The sequence below is a fragment of the Staurois parvus genome, unplaced genomic scaffold (assembly GCF_062004578.1).
Source record: "Staurois parvus isolate SC_StPar_1 unplaced genomic scaffold, SC_StPar_1.0 ptg000347l, whole genome shotgun sequence".
Lineage (NCBI taxonomy): Eukaryota > Metazoa > Chordata > Amphibia > Anura > Ranidae > Staurois > Staurois parvus.
Window position 1 is genome coordinate 9237008 of NW_028318143.1, and position 12198 is coordinate 9249205.

At 43.6% G+C, this 12198-nt stretch overlaps 1 protein-coding gene across 1 annotated transcript in view; it reads right to left on the reverse strand.

The window, feature by feature from the left end:
- TRABD2B (TraB domain containing 2B) overlaps positions 1–12198 on the reverse strand; it is a 434033-nt gene that overhangs the window by 115975 nt on the left and 305860 nt on the right. Inside the window, exon 5 of the mRNA XM_089684441.1 lies at positions 212–302. Coding sequence (XP_089540567.1) covers positions 212–302 — 91 coding nt within the window. The remainder of the gene's footprint in view (positions 1–211; positions 303–12198) is intronic.

The following is a 12198-nucleotide window of genomic DNA, read 5'->3' on the forward strand; positions in this document are numbered from 1 at the left end:
TAAAAATATCCAATATGGAGCAAAGTAGACCCCTCTAAAATCCTTCGAAGAAACACAGTTGCTTTTGCTAACCCATCAATCTAAAAATGCTTGTTGCCTGGCTGCTAATCCTGTGGTTTCACTAGACCTGCATCACAAGGTATTCAGATCAGGAGCACATTTGGCAGGGGTCTGCCACTTCATACACTAAACATTTATGAAATGTTCTTACGTTTCGATTGGTTGGCCTGGAGGGGTGTGTTCAACATCATATCCGCATTGCTTCAGAACATCGATAACGGTGTTGTTCCCCAGGAAGTGACCTGTGACACAAGAACAGCAGATGACATCATCATGGACGCTTTCTTTGCGCTTACTATGAATTACTTCAAAATAGCTGAGCAGATAATCAACAGAACATTTAGCACAGAAACCCCACTCCTTGCAACAGCATTACCATTATTATGCCATTTACCAAATCTAAAATGGATAACAGGAAATCTGTAGTACAGAATATTTTATTTTGTAATTACATAATGCTTCCTTACCACCTCTCAAACACCTCTGAAGAGCAATCCATACTCAGAGACCCTGCCAAACATGTGAACGAATCCTAACATGCTCTGGGGGTCTATACCCCCTTTTTCTCAGGTCCATGAAGTACTGATACACAAGGCATTAGCTGAACATTAAAGTGGAATTCCACCGTAAAGGGGAAGTTTTGCTTTATGCCCCCCCTACTTATTTAGGCACTTTTTTGGGGGGTCAGGGGGATCGGGTAACCTAGTTTTGACAGGTACTGGTGCCTCTTTTCAGTTGGATTGCTGCAGCGATCCACTGAAAGTTCTTCTCTCCCTCCTCCTATTCCTTCTGTGCTGAAATGTATTGTAATTGTATTGCCTCCCTTTATATTGTAAAGCACCGAGCAAACTGTTGGCAGTATATAAATCCTGTGTAATAATAATAATAATAATAATGGGAAAAAATGTCACAAGTTCCAGAAGACTGTGGAACCATTCACAAAGCGCAGTGCTGCTTGTGCATGCGCAGCTCACAGCTGTCCGTGAAGCCGCAAGGAATCCTAGTTGGCTGTCCACAGTAAACATGCCAAGGCTGGGGACCAGAAGACCAGGTTCATGTGAGGATGACGCTGGATCCCTGGACTGGTGAGTGTACTCTTATGCAAACAGGGCAAAGAACTACTTTAAGAAAAATGTTGCTAATGTGTTGAGTATCAGTACTGTTTGGACTTGAGAAGAAGGGGGTATATACCCCAAAATCTTGTAATGAAAAGGTAACTGTTAGGCCTCATGCTCATAGGGCTTCTGTTTAGCCCATCTAAACATCCTTTTCTTCTGGTAGGAGAAAAGCTACTTATAAACTGCGGTAAAATCCCAGAAGGCTGTAAGACCATTCACAAAGCGCAGCGCACGCATGCGCAGTTAGCAGCTGGCTATGAAGCTGCAGGGAATCCTAGTTGGCCGTCAACAGTAAACATGCCAAGTCTAGGGACCTGAAGACCTGGTTTGGGTGAGGATGGCGCTGGATCCCTGGACTGGTAAGTGTACTTTTATTTTGCTAATGTGTTGAGTATCAGTACTACTTGGACCTAAGAAGAAGGGGGTATATACCCTGAAACTTGTTCTGAAAATGTAACTGTTAGGCCTCATGCACACAGGGCGTCTATTTAGACCATATAAACACTTTTTCTTCTGGTAGGAGAAAATCTGCTTAAAATACACAGTAAAGGCTGCATACTGCACACACGTTTAGGCACATTTAGACACGTCAAGCGTTTGATCGTCAATGGATTCCATTATCCAGAATATTAATTATTAAATAAATATTAGTCTGGCCATTGGAATCCAATAACGCTCCAAGTGCCTATATGTGTCTAGCTAATATGTTTAAGCATAACACAATTTTTATCTGCTTTTTCAGCTCCTCTCCTGAATGTGCTTTTGAGTGTTTTTTTTCCAACATGTAAACGCTCTTCGCCTGTAAATGGGCAGCACAGTGGGTAAATGGTTAGCACTTCTGCCTGGCAGTACTAGGGTCGTTGGTTCAAATCCCAACCGCAGCACCACCTGCCTGGAGTTTGCATGTTCTCCCTGTTCCTGCGTGGGTTTCCTCCAGGTACTCCGGTTTCCTCCCACACTCCAAAGACATGCTTGTCTCCTGTCTAAATTGGCCCTAGTATGTGTATGTATGAATGTGAGTTAGGGACCTTATATTGTATGCTCCTTGAGGGTTAGGGTCTGATGTAAATGTACAATATACATGTAAAGGGCTGCATAAATTGACAGCGCTATATAAGTACCTGTAATAATAAATGCCTATGTGTGCATGGACCTAAAGGCTAACATGGAGGTGCTTTTGCAAGCAAACTCCTGTAAAAGCAACATTTTTTAAGCCCTGTATGCATGAGGCCTTAGTGCGAATAAAAAAGTAATACAGACCATACTCAACTAATATGGCTCCAATCACCCACCACGCTCTACACACATAGCTGTAAATAAATAGGCACCCTGAGCTTCTTCTCGGGGACAGGGACTGATGCAAATGGTACTATGTCCTCTGTAAAGCCCTGTGAGATATGCCTTGACAATAAAAATTTGGAAAATAAATAGAATAATAGTACATTGCAATTTAAAGTGCCAAGAAGCTTGGCCTTTATTGCCCTTTGTGCAATAAAACATTAAAACTACAAAACTATTACCCTAATTTATTGTGACAGATGGTGAAAACTCCGGCAGAGGGGAGGTCAGGGAGTCTCTTGCCATGGGAATGGATTTCAAAGGAGGAAAGAACAGCTGCAATCCTCCCTACATATGTGTACAGTACACACACACTGGCTGTAGTAGGAGTCTTCACCAAGGGGGGGTGAAGGGTTGAGCAACCTGTAATCAATGCACATGTAGCCATGCAAAGACAGCTGCTAACCCTTTCAAAACCAGATGTGCGTTCACTCTAATTGATCAGCCTCACCTTCCTCTATCAATGCTTACTTCAGTGTCTTGTCCCAGATATCATCTTAAACATTGTCTCCCCTCCCCTGTACAAGCAGCACCAAGGCAGGGTATGGCCAGGTCATAGGTTGACTACACGTTTTCAAGTAAACCCATAATTAACAGTTCATAGAGATCAATGGAGCATAGGTGTGATGGCCAGGTGTATTCAAACTTTTGAACATGACCTGTGACACATTGGGGTTGATTTACTAAAGGCAATTAGTCTGTACAGTTGCTCCAGAGATAAATGAGGTAAAACTTCACTTTGCAAGGAATACCCAACCATGTGCAAGGAAAATTAAAAAAAAAAACAGCATGCTTGCCCATGATTGAATGATGGAAGTCAGCAGAGCTTCTGCTCATTTACTAAGCTCTGGAGCAACTACTCTTGTAGAGTACAGTTGCATTTGGCAAAGTGCACAGTCTATTTGCCTTTAGTAAATCAACCCCTATGTGTCAAGGTCAAGGTCAAAAATTTAAGGTGAGGAGGAGAAAGAGAGGCCATAAGGCCAACATTAAATGGCACATCAATATCCATTCCAATGTAGATGTCCACGTGTAGGGCCATTCTAAACACCATGTTTCAGAGCAGTTCTGTTCGGATTCAGTTCCAGAAAGCCAGCTGCAGATGAAGGGGATCTGAAAATGAGGGCTGGAACACTGATGGAGCGCAATGTGTAGCGTGATGACGTCACTGGACCTGCAACGCATTTACACCTACAGACACACTGCGGGTGTACTGGCAAGCACACTCCTTTCTCAAGCTAATGGGACAGATGTCAATGTCAAACGTTTGAGTATGCCTGCCCATCACACCTATATGAGTTTGTTAACACAGAAACACAGAAGAGTGATGGCAGATCAAATGGTCCATAAAGTATGCCCCATATATACACTGTATATAGTTCTTTTAATTTTTTGTTTAATCTGAGTATAAATCTATGTTTGTCTCAAGCATGTTTGAATTTTGAACACACTGTTGATTGACTTGTTACCTCTGCTGGAAGTCTATTCCAAGCAGCAACTATCTTTCACTCAAGGACGTTTGCAAGCTGCCAACAGCAGGGCTGGACAGTACACCTACACCTTCCACCCACACCTAAACACCGGAGCCTCGTGAACCGGGGGCAAAATGCCCAATGTGCATGAAGCCTAAACAGTAAAACATTGCACAGCACCTAAAGACTATAAACCGCATAAACTGCAATGGGGATTATTTACTAAAACTGCATGGTGCAAAATCTGGTGCAGCTCTGCATAGGAACCAATCAGCTTCCAGGTTTTATTGTCAAAGATTCATTGAACAAGCTGAACTTGGAAGCGGATTGGCTACCATGCACAGCTGCTCCAGATTCTGAGTGCTCCAGTTTTATTAAATTCCCCCCCAGTGTTAGTAATATTTCTCAACTGTGACACATGTGTCTTCTATACATTGACCAAGCCTTGATAAGGGTACGTTACTTTTCAATTACATAATCTGGAACAGATTGCTACAAAACATTATTTATAATTGTAAAAGCCTCCTTTAAGACTACTGACCCACCGAGGAGATGATCAAGAGAGAAATCATAGCAGAGTACTTTGATGATAAGTCTTGGATTACATTAAAGACAAGGTAATCCATAAATTCCCCATCTGGCAAAATCATTTCCATTGTTTTATCCTCGGTGGGGAAAGACCGGATTCTCTTTTATTATGGATAAAAAATAAAAAAACTTACAGCAATATAGACTTACGCAACCTCAAACCTAGGAGTAAATAACTCTGGTCTCATCAATTTACTCATGCCTCCCAACTTTTTGCGATAGGAACGAGGGACACCTATTAGCAAACTTATGTAGGAATAGGACACACCCCTTGCCACGCCTCTTTAACAACTTCCCAACTGCCCTATAGCAGAACTATTGCTACAAGGTGGCAAGGCTATGCAAAATTCCGTATATATTATTATTATTATTATTATTATACAGTATTTATAAAGCGCCAATAGTTCACTCAGCGCTGTACATTACAAAGGGGGACAGAACATGTGACAGAACAATACCAATACAATGCAAAACATGAGGGGATCGAGGGCCCTGCTCTTTTGAGCTTACAATCTAGGAGGGAGGGGATAGTGGTACAGGAGGAGACAGCTGTGGGGGATGGAGTGGTAGGAAGAGTGGAGGAGGTCGGCAAGTTAGCAGGGGGTGGGGTAGGCTTCCCTGAAGAGGTGGGTTTTCAGGGTTCGCCTAAAGGAGAGGAGAGTAGGTGATAATCTGATGGGTTGGGGCAGGGAGTTCCAGAGGATGGGTGACACCCTGGAGAAGTCCTGGAGGCGGGCAAGGGAGGAGGAGACCAGGGCACTAGAGAGAAGGAGGTCTTGTGAGGAGCGGAGTGTGCGTGCTGGGCGGTACTTGGATATTAGGTCAGTGATGTAGTACGGGGCATAGCAGAGCCATACAAAGCAGTGTGCTTACATAGTAAACCACAGCACGCAATAAAACACACACCACACACAGTTAACCCTTTGATCACCCCAGATGTGAACCCCTTCCTGCCCAGTGTCATTAGTACAGTGTCAGTTATTAGCACTGATTACTGTATTATTGTCACTGGGGATATCAGGGACAGTTAGTCAGTTCCCACCCAGAATGCCCGCCGCAGTCCCGCTATAAGTAGCTGATCGCCAACCATTACTAGTATTAAAAAAAAAAAATTCCAGTGTATCTATACAGCCATTTGTAGACGCTATAACTTTCACGTAAACCAATTAATTTACACCTATTGGGATTTTTTGTTTTTGCAATGACATGTAGCAGAATTTATTTTGGCCTAAATTTATGACGAAATTAGATTTTTTTACTTTTTTATTGGACATGTTTAATAGCAAAAAGTCAAAAATATAGTTTTTCTCAAAATTGCCAGTCTTTTTTTGTTTATAGCACATAAAATAAAAAACGCACAGGCGATCAAATACCACTGAAAGAAAGCTCTATTGGTGGGGAAAAATGGACAGAAGATTCATTTGGGTGCAGCATTGCATGACCGCGTAATTGTCAGTTAAAGTAATGCAGTGCCGTATCGCAAAAATGGAATGGTCAGGAAGGGGGAAAAATCCTCTGGAGGGCAAGTGGTTAAAGAAGAATTATACAAAACAAATCATTACTTATAAACAGGGGCAGACTGACAACTCATGGGGCCCCCGGACAATAGGGGATCATGGGGCCCCTGTGTCTTTGCCCAAACTCAAAAAAGCCTATGAAAAAGGTACCAGGGGCATCTCATGGGGCCCCCTACTGACCCTGGGCCCTCGGGCAGTGCCCGAGTTTCCAGATGGTCAGTCCGCCCCTGGTTATAAACCCACAAGTGCTTTTTTCTTACCATTACTATTCCTGTATACTGGCTTTTGAAATTTACCAGTGCGGACATTTAGAAACTGGATAAATGGGTTCGCACTGTGAAACACTTTTTGAAAGATACATAGTGCATTTTATAAACAGCTATATAGATCAGACCGAAATGAGGTACAAATGAGGAGGAAAGAGGGACTTTGTTCCAAATCAGGGACAGTCCCTCGATATCAGGGACAGTTGGGAGCTACGGTTTAGTGGATATTGAAGTTTCCCTATGGAGGGCAATGCAACAGGTTCTGATGGCAGCCCCCTCCAGTGTTTATACCCTCTATCCCTTCCTTCCATCGTTGCTTTGTTCATCCCAGAGAAGGAAGGCACATATCTGTGTTTCAGCCATTGAGGCAGTGCTGACACCACAGAAAGCAGTGGCAGGACTGGGTGGCCTGGTAGTTGGTGAATTAGCAGGGATAATGCTGATATCCACATCCCAGAATCATTTTTTCCTACCACTGTAGGTGTACATGAACAGTGCAGCATTGTTGCCACCCCACCACAGGCACCTGTATTAGGCGAACTTCATGGTAGGCTCAGCAGATATTTGTGGGCCTTTGCAGGGGAAATAAGAGAACACTGTAACTGTATATTCACTTATTATGTGCTGCAGCTATTTTTTTTTGTGAGGCCACAGTTCTGATTTAAAGCGGAATTCTGGGAATTTAGCAAGTTTGCAAAAAGTGCAGGCACACTATGAGTTAAAGTGGTTGTAAAGACATATACGCAGTGAAGTGACTGGCCTCGCATGATGCACAGAGATGAAACAAAACCTCCTACTTAAGTTGTACCTTTCTATCTGCTGTATTCTCTTCTCTACAGCCCTTCAAAGTCCATATTGTTTGAGTTTTCAGAAAACAGGGGGCGGAGAGCTGAAGTTACACTCTGCAGAACTCAGTGAGAGCTGGGGAGGGGATCATTCCCTTCTCAAAGCACATAGGAACAGAGCTGAAGCGGTCAATCACAGGCTGAGTGCTGGAGCTCTCTCCCCCGTCACTTTTTTTTTCTCTTGGTGTCAGAAAAACCTGTCAGAAGTGATTCATTCTGATAGCAGAGGAAGGAGGCAGCAGACATAAATGACACTTGCTACACTTAATTGAGATAAGTACACACTATAGAGGGATTTGGTTTGTTTTTATTTCATGTGTGAGGTTTAAAACCATGTTAAGTCCAATTAGGTACATTTCACCCCCAGGACCTCTCTCTATTACTCATATGAGACAGGTTTTTTGCAGTGGATATACTCTGACTGTGAGAGGAGAGAAGCACACAGAACAGCTATGCCTGCCCCTACCATCTCCTGCCCATTCACAGAAGCCTTGGGATTTTGTGAATGAATTCACATGATACCAAGGCCTCTGTGAATGGGCAGAAGAAGGGCAGGGGTGGGCAGAGAAGTTCCAGTGCATCTGCTCCTTGAAGGAACTGAGTCCACAGTGAGCAGCATCAAAACTCTGGAAGGTATCTACCTAAAACACAATAAACCTGTCAGATATGAATAATAGAGATATGTGTTCAAGGTAGCAGGCACCTTGTTGGACCTAACTCACGTTATGCCTGCAGTTTATACAAAGTAGTGGAATTCCTGATATTCAGCTTTAAATCCCAACTGACATCACAAACCTGTATATAAGCAGTTGGACAGACATTGTACTACCAGCCCAGGGGCAGACTGACCATTTGGAAATTCGGGCACTGCCCGAGGGCCCGGGGTCAGTAGGGGACCCCATGAGATGCCCCTGGTATCTTTTTCATAGGCTTTTTTGAGTTTGGGGAAAGACACAAGGGCCCCATGATCCCCTATTGCCCAGGGGCCCCATGAGTTGTCAGTCCGCCCCTGTAGCAGCCTCAATTTTCACAATTGTATTTCCACTTTCCTGTTAAAGAAGATGTGCAGGATGTCTCAGGGCCATATCAGATGGGTGGTTTTGTGGCTGCAAATAGGGCAAAATCAAATGTTCTCATTGTAAATTCTCTGAAGATTGAATGTTGTTTGTTTGTAAAAAAAAAAGTGTGAAAAAGAAAAATACTGCATTATGGCCTCTAGATGGCTCTGAGCATCTTTGGAAATAAGTATGCTCCTCAGCTTCAGTTAGTGGTCATAAAACACTATTTTCTCTATTCGCACTTTTTTTTTTCAAGGAATTACCTTGACCCTGTTGAGAATATAGCCTGAGAACATTTAATTTTTGCCTCATTTGCACATGTAGCACCTTCCTAGGTAGCTAAGGGGAGCTAGTTGATTGTTTTTAGTTAGTGGCTTAAGAGCAGCCAAGTGGAATAGTCAGAGGGGGTCAATTTTCGTGCAGGGCTGAGACGCTCTGCAGACCAGCTCTCTGGAACTTCCCCCTGGTCTAGAGACTTGGAAAACTCACTAGAATTCCATGGGCGGGGTGAGGAGTGGCTGGTCTGCACTCTCAAAGGATAATGACCAATCCCCAAGCCGGAGGCTTGGCATGGGAACAGGACAGCTCTTAAGAGTGACTGAGCCTGCTCAGCAGCAGGAGAGTTGGGGTGGAAGATGGACTAAGCAGGATGGTGTGTGGAGCCTAGGATGGGGTCCAGAAGAGGGGTCTACCTAAAGGCAGAGGAGCTGCAAGGGAGAATCTCTCCTGAGGCAGGACAGCCTGGGAATCAGGGAAGGAGCCAGCCCAAAGTAAGGCCCGAAGGCAGCCACCAACCTATAAGCTTGCTGGATAAGGGGAAAGGGCATTTGGGTGGGAAACCTGACTAGCCCATCTGAGACTGCTTTCATTTAAGGTGGCAGCTTCTGAGACCTCTTGGCCAGGGATTCCCTTGGGCAGCTGGGAGAAGGAGATTTCATCTGGGGTCCGAGGAGGTACACAAGGAGAGGCTGGCTAGCTCTCCAAGAAGAGAAGAGACAACTCCTTTTGACTATTTGTATACAGTTCCAGGATGTTGTTCTCAGTTTTACAGTTCTTTGGGCATCCCATGTACTCCTCATCCCCATCCAAGTTATCATACTCTAATTAAATCCAAAAAAACAAGTTCAAGGACGGTTTACTGTATCTGGAGTGCAAGTCTGGAAGGAAATGTGTGTTGCTTAGTTGTGCAGGACTATAGGGGGACCCAAATCTCTAGCAGAATTAATACACTGTACATACAGTTCTGAGAAGAACAGCTCTGCATTTTCTCATATATACCTCCTTAAATATTTAGCAATCTGTACTTGGTCTGACAGCAACTGTCTGTATGAGGACATTTATGATTCAGCTCAACCAGCAGAGAGGGCTATAATGTGAGGGAAGGAAGCAGCATTTACAAAAATCAATCACCAACCATAACATCCAGGTATACAAGACTATAAAAATTAAATAAAATGGCTTAAAACTTCAATTTGATTTTAAGAAACTAAAATTGGTCTGCAAGGCCACCTCCCTATGGCCTCCCATGCCTGAATGTCGGTCCATTATTATGTCTGCGACCTCACTGATCAACAGTGAACCGTGAGAGGCAGAAGGGGCGACAGTATGTCGGAAAGTTGGTTTGAGCACCATAGAGAAGAGGGGTTTTGGTGCTGCTGAGGCCCTTTGCTTTTGGGTTCACTTCTTCCCAAAGCTTATAATGGAGTAGCGTCATGAAGAAAAGGGTTTTAGGATCAATTCCTTATCAACAAATAGCCCAGGCATGAGAAGAGATAGTCAGAATGTTCAGTGACCCAGAAGTGTGTGCAGCTAATCCATTTACTCTCAGCCTTTCTCATTATCCGCTCTGTTCATGAGAAATGGAGAAGGGAATGCACAGTGACCTGTTAGTCTTTAGCTGGCACAGGACTGTTAACAGTTTGCCAAGACTTCCTCTGATAACGCGTGTAACACTTTCACAGACCTGTTTCTTTTCAACAGGGGCTCTTTATATGTTCAAAAGGCCATCAGATATTTTATCTTTGGCCATGCTGCAGTGCCGGGTAATGTGGAACTTGGCACTGGAGGAGGCCAGCTACATGGGGAAGTGCAATGGGGTCACAGGAGATCAACTGATAAATAAAACTAGAGTCCCTTTTCACTAATTCCTTCATGTTTCTTGGATACGGGAACATACGATTTATTTTAACCAAACTATTATAATGAGATTAATCTGAGAAGCTGGAGAACCTTTGATCATGCCCCAAGCCCTCCTGGGGCATGCATACCCTGCTGCCCTTACACTGCAAGGGCATTTTTTGTTCCAGCCTTAAGCTCAGCTTTGAATTATAATGCTGCACTTCATATCATTGTGTACATATGGTTTGGGGTATCATTCTAAGAGAGTTGTGCACACTCTAATTCTACTGAGACCGTAAGTTACAGCTATCTTCCCACAACTGGATTATAGAGATCACACTTGCAGTGTTTAGTTCAGAGAGGTAGGACACTCCCTGCAGCTAAGTGGAGACATTAAAGAGTACAAAAGAAAAGGCAAGTGCAGTGAAAGAGATATAAAAGACATTAAAACAGGAAAATACCACATTATGACCATTAGATGGAACTCCCGATCACTAAAAAAAATATTTATTTCCAATGATCATCAGTCCCATCTAGTGAGCAAAATGCAGTATTTACCCGAGTTACACATTCACCCAATAGAGAAAATAGACTAATAAAATTTGTTTAATTACACCTCATAGGTAAATATAATTAAGGCAATTAATGTAAATACCTGAATTTGGTATCAATCTGTTGCAATCCCTGTACAGTAGAGCTCAGACTTGAAGGGGAGAAGGAGCCAATCAGTTCTACTGTAGTGCATATATGCTAAAAAGCAACAAGCTGATAGAAGGAGAGAGAGAGCTGGGGCATGCATACCCTGCTGAGGTAGGTAGGTAGATTGATTTAGTCCTCCTCTATGCTATGGCAGCAAATCATTACTACATGTATCTTAAGTGGTTGTAAACCCTCACATATACTCAGTGAAGTGACTGGCCTCACATGATACACGGCGATGAAACAAATCCTCCTACATAAGCTGTACCTGTTTTTCTGCAGTAATCTCTTAACTGCATCTGTTCAAAGTGCAGAATTTAGGCTACTTTTTCACTGATCTGTCTTTTCACTGATATGCATTTTTGCAGTAGTTTTACAGCATTTTTACTGTGTTTGCAGTGCGTTTTTAACATAACATGCAACTCAAAAAGAGCACCAAAAGCACACTGCAGGTGCGTTTAATGACCCACTGAAATCCATGGATTTCAATGGGCAGGTGTGTTGTTGGTGTAGTTTTTTACAGCACCAAACCTGGACTTACTCCGGAACCTGTGAGCATACTTAAGCAATGTCTAGGGCAGGGGTAGGCAACCTAAAGAGGTGGAGATCTACCTGAACAACATGGAAGACGTCAGAGATCATCGGGCACAGTGTCGCCTCCTCACACCTGATTTAAACCTCTAATTGCCATACTACCGTGTCGCAATCACATGCATTGCATGGCAATCATAGGTTTAAATCAGGTGGTGTGGAGGCAACATATCTCTTCCTCACCACCCTTCAAACACACTCAGAATGCTTTTCAGAGGAGCAGCAGTGCCTGCTGCACTTGTGAATGAGCCCTTAGTTGCATTCGGCAGCAGCACCCTTAGGGCTCGTTTACACATAAAGTTGGGGGGGGGGGTGGTAAAACCCTGCAGTTTAATTACGGTTTCACTTACCCCGATCCCTACCCCCTTGAGCTGCTGGGGCAGCAGCCAAAGGTGTACACATGCCGCAGCAAGAATTAAACCCCGTTACTTTTGTTGGATGCTACTGCCTGCCAATCGTGACCAATTCAAGTAAATGGGGCCACTCTGCAACTGCATGTTTCTGTGGGATCCAAGGGGGTAAAGCAGG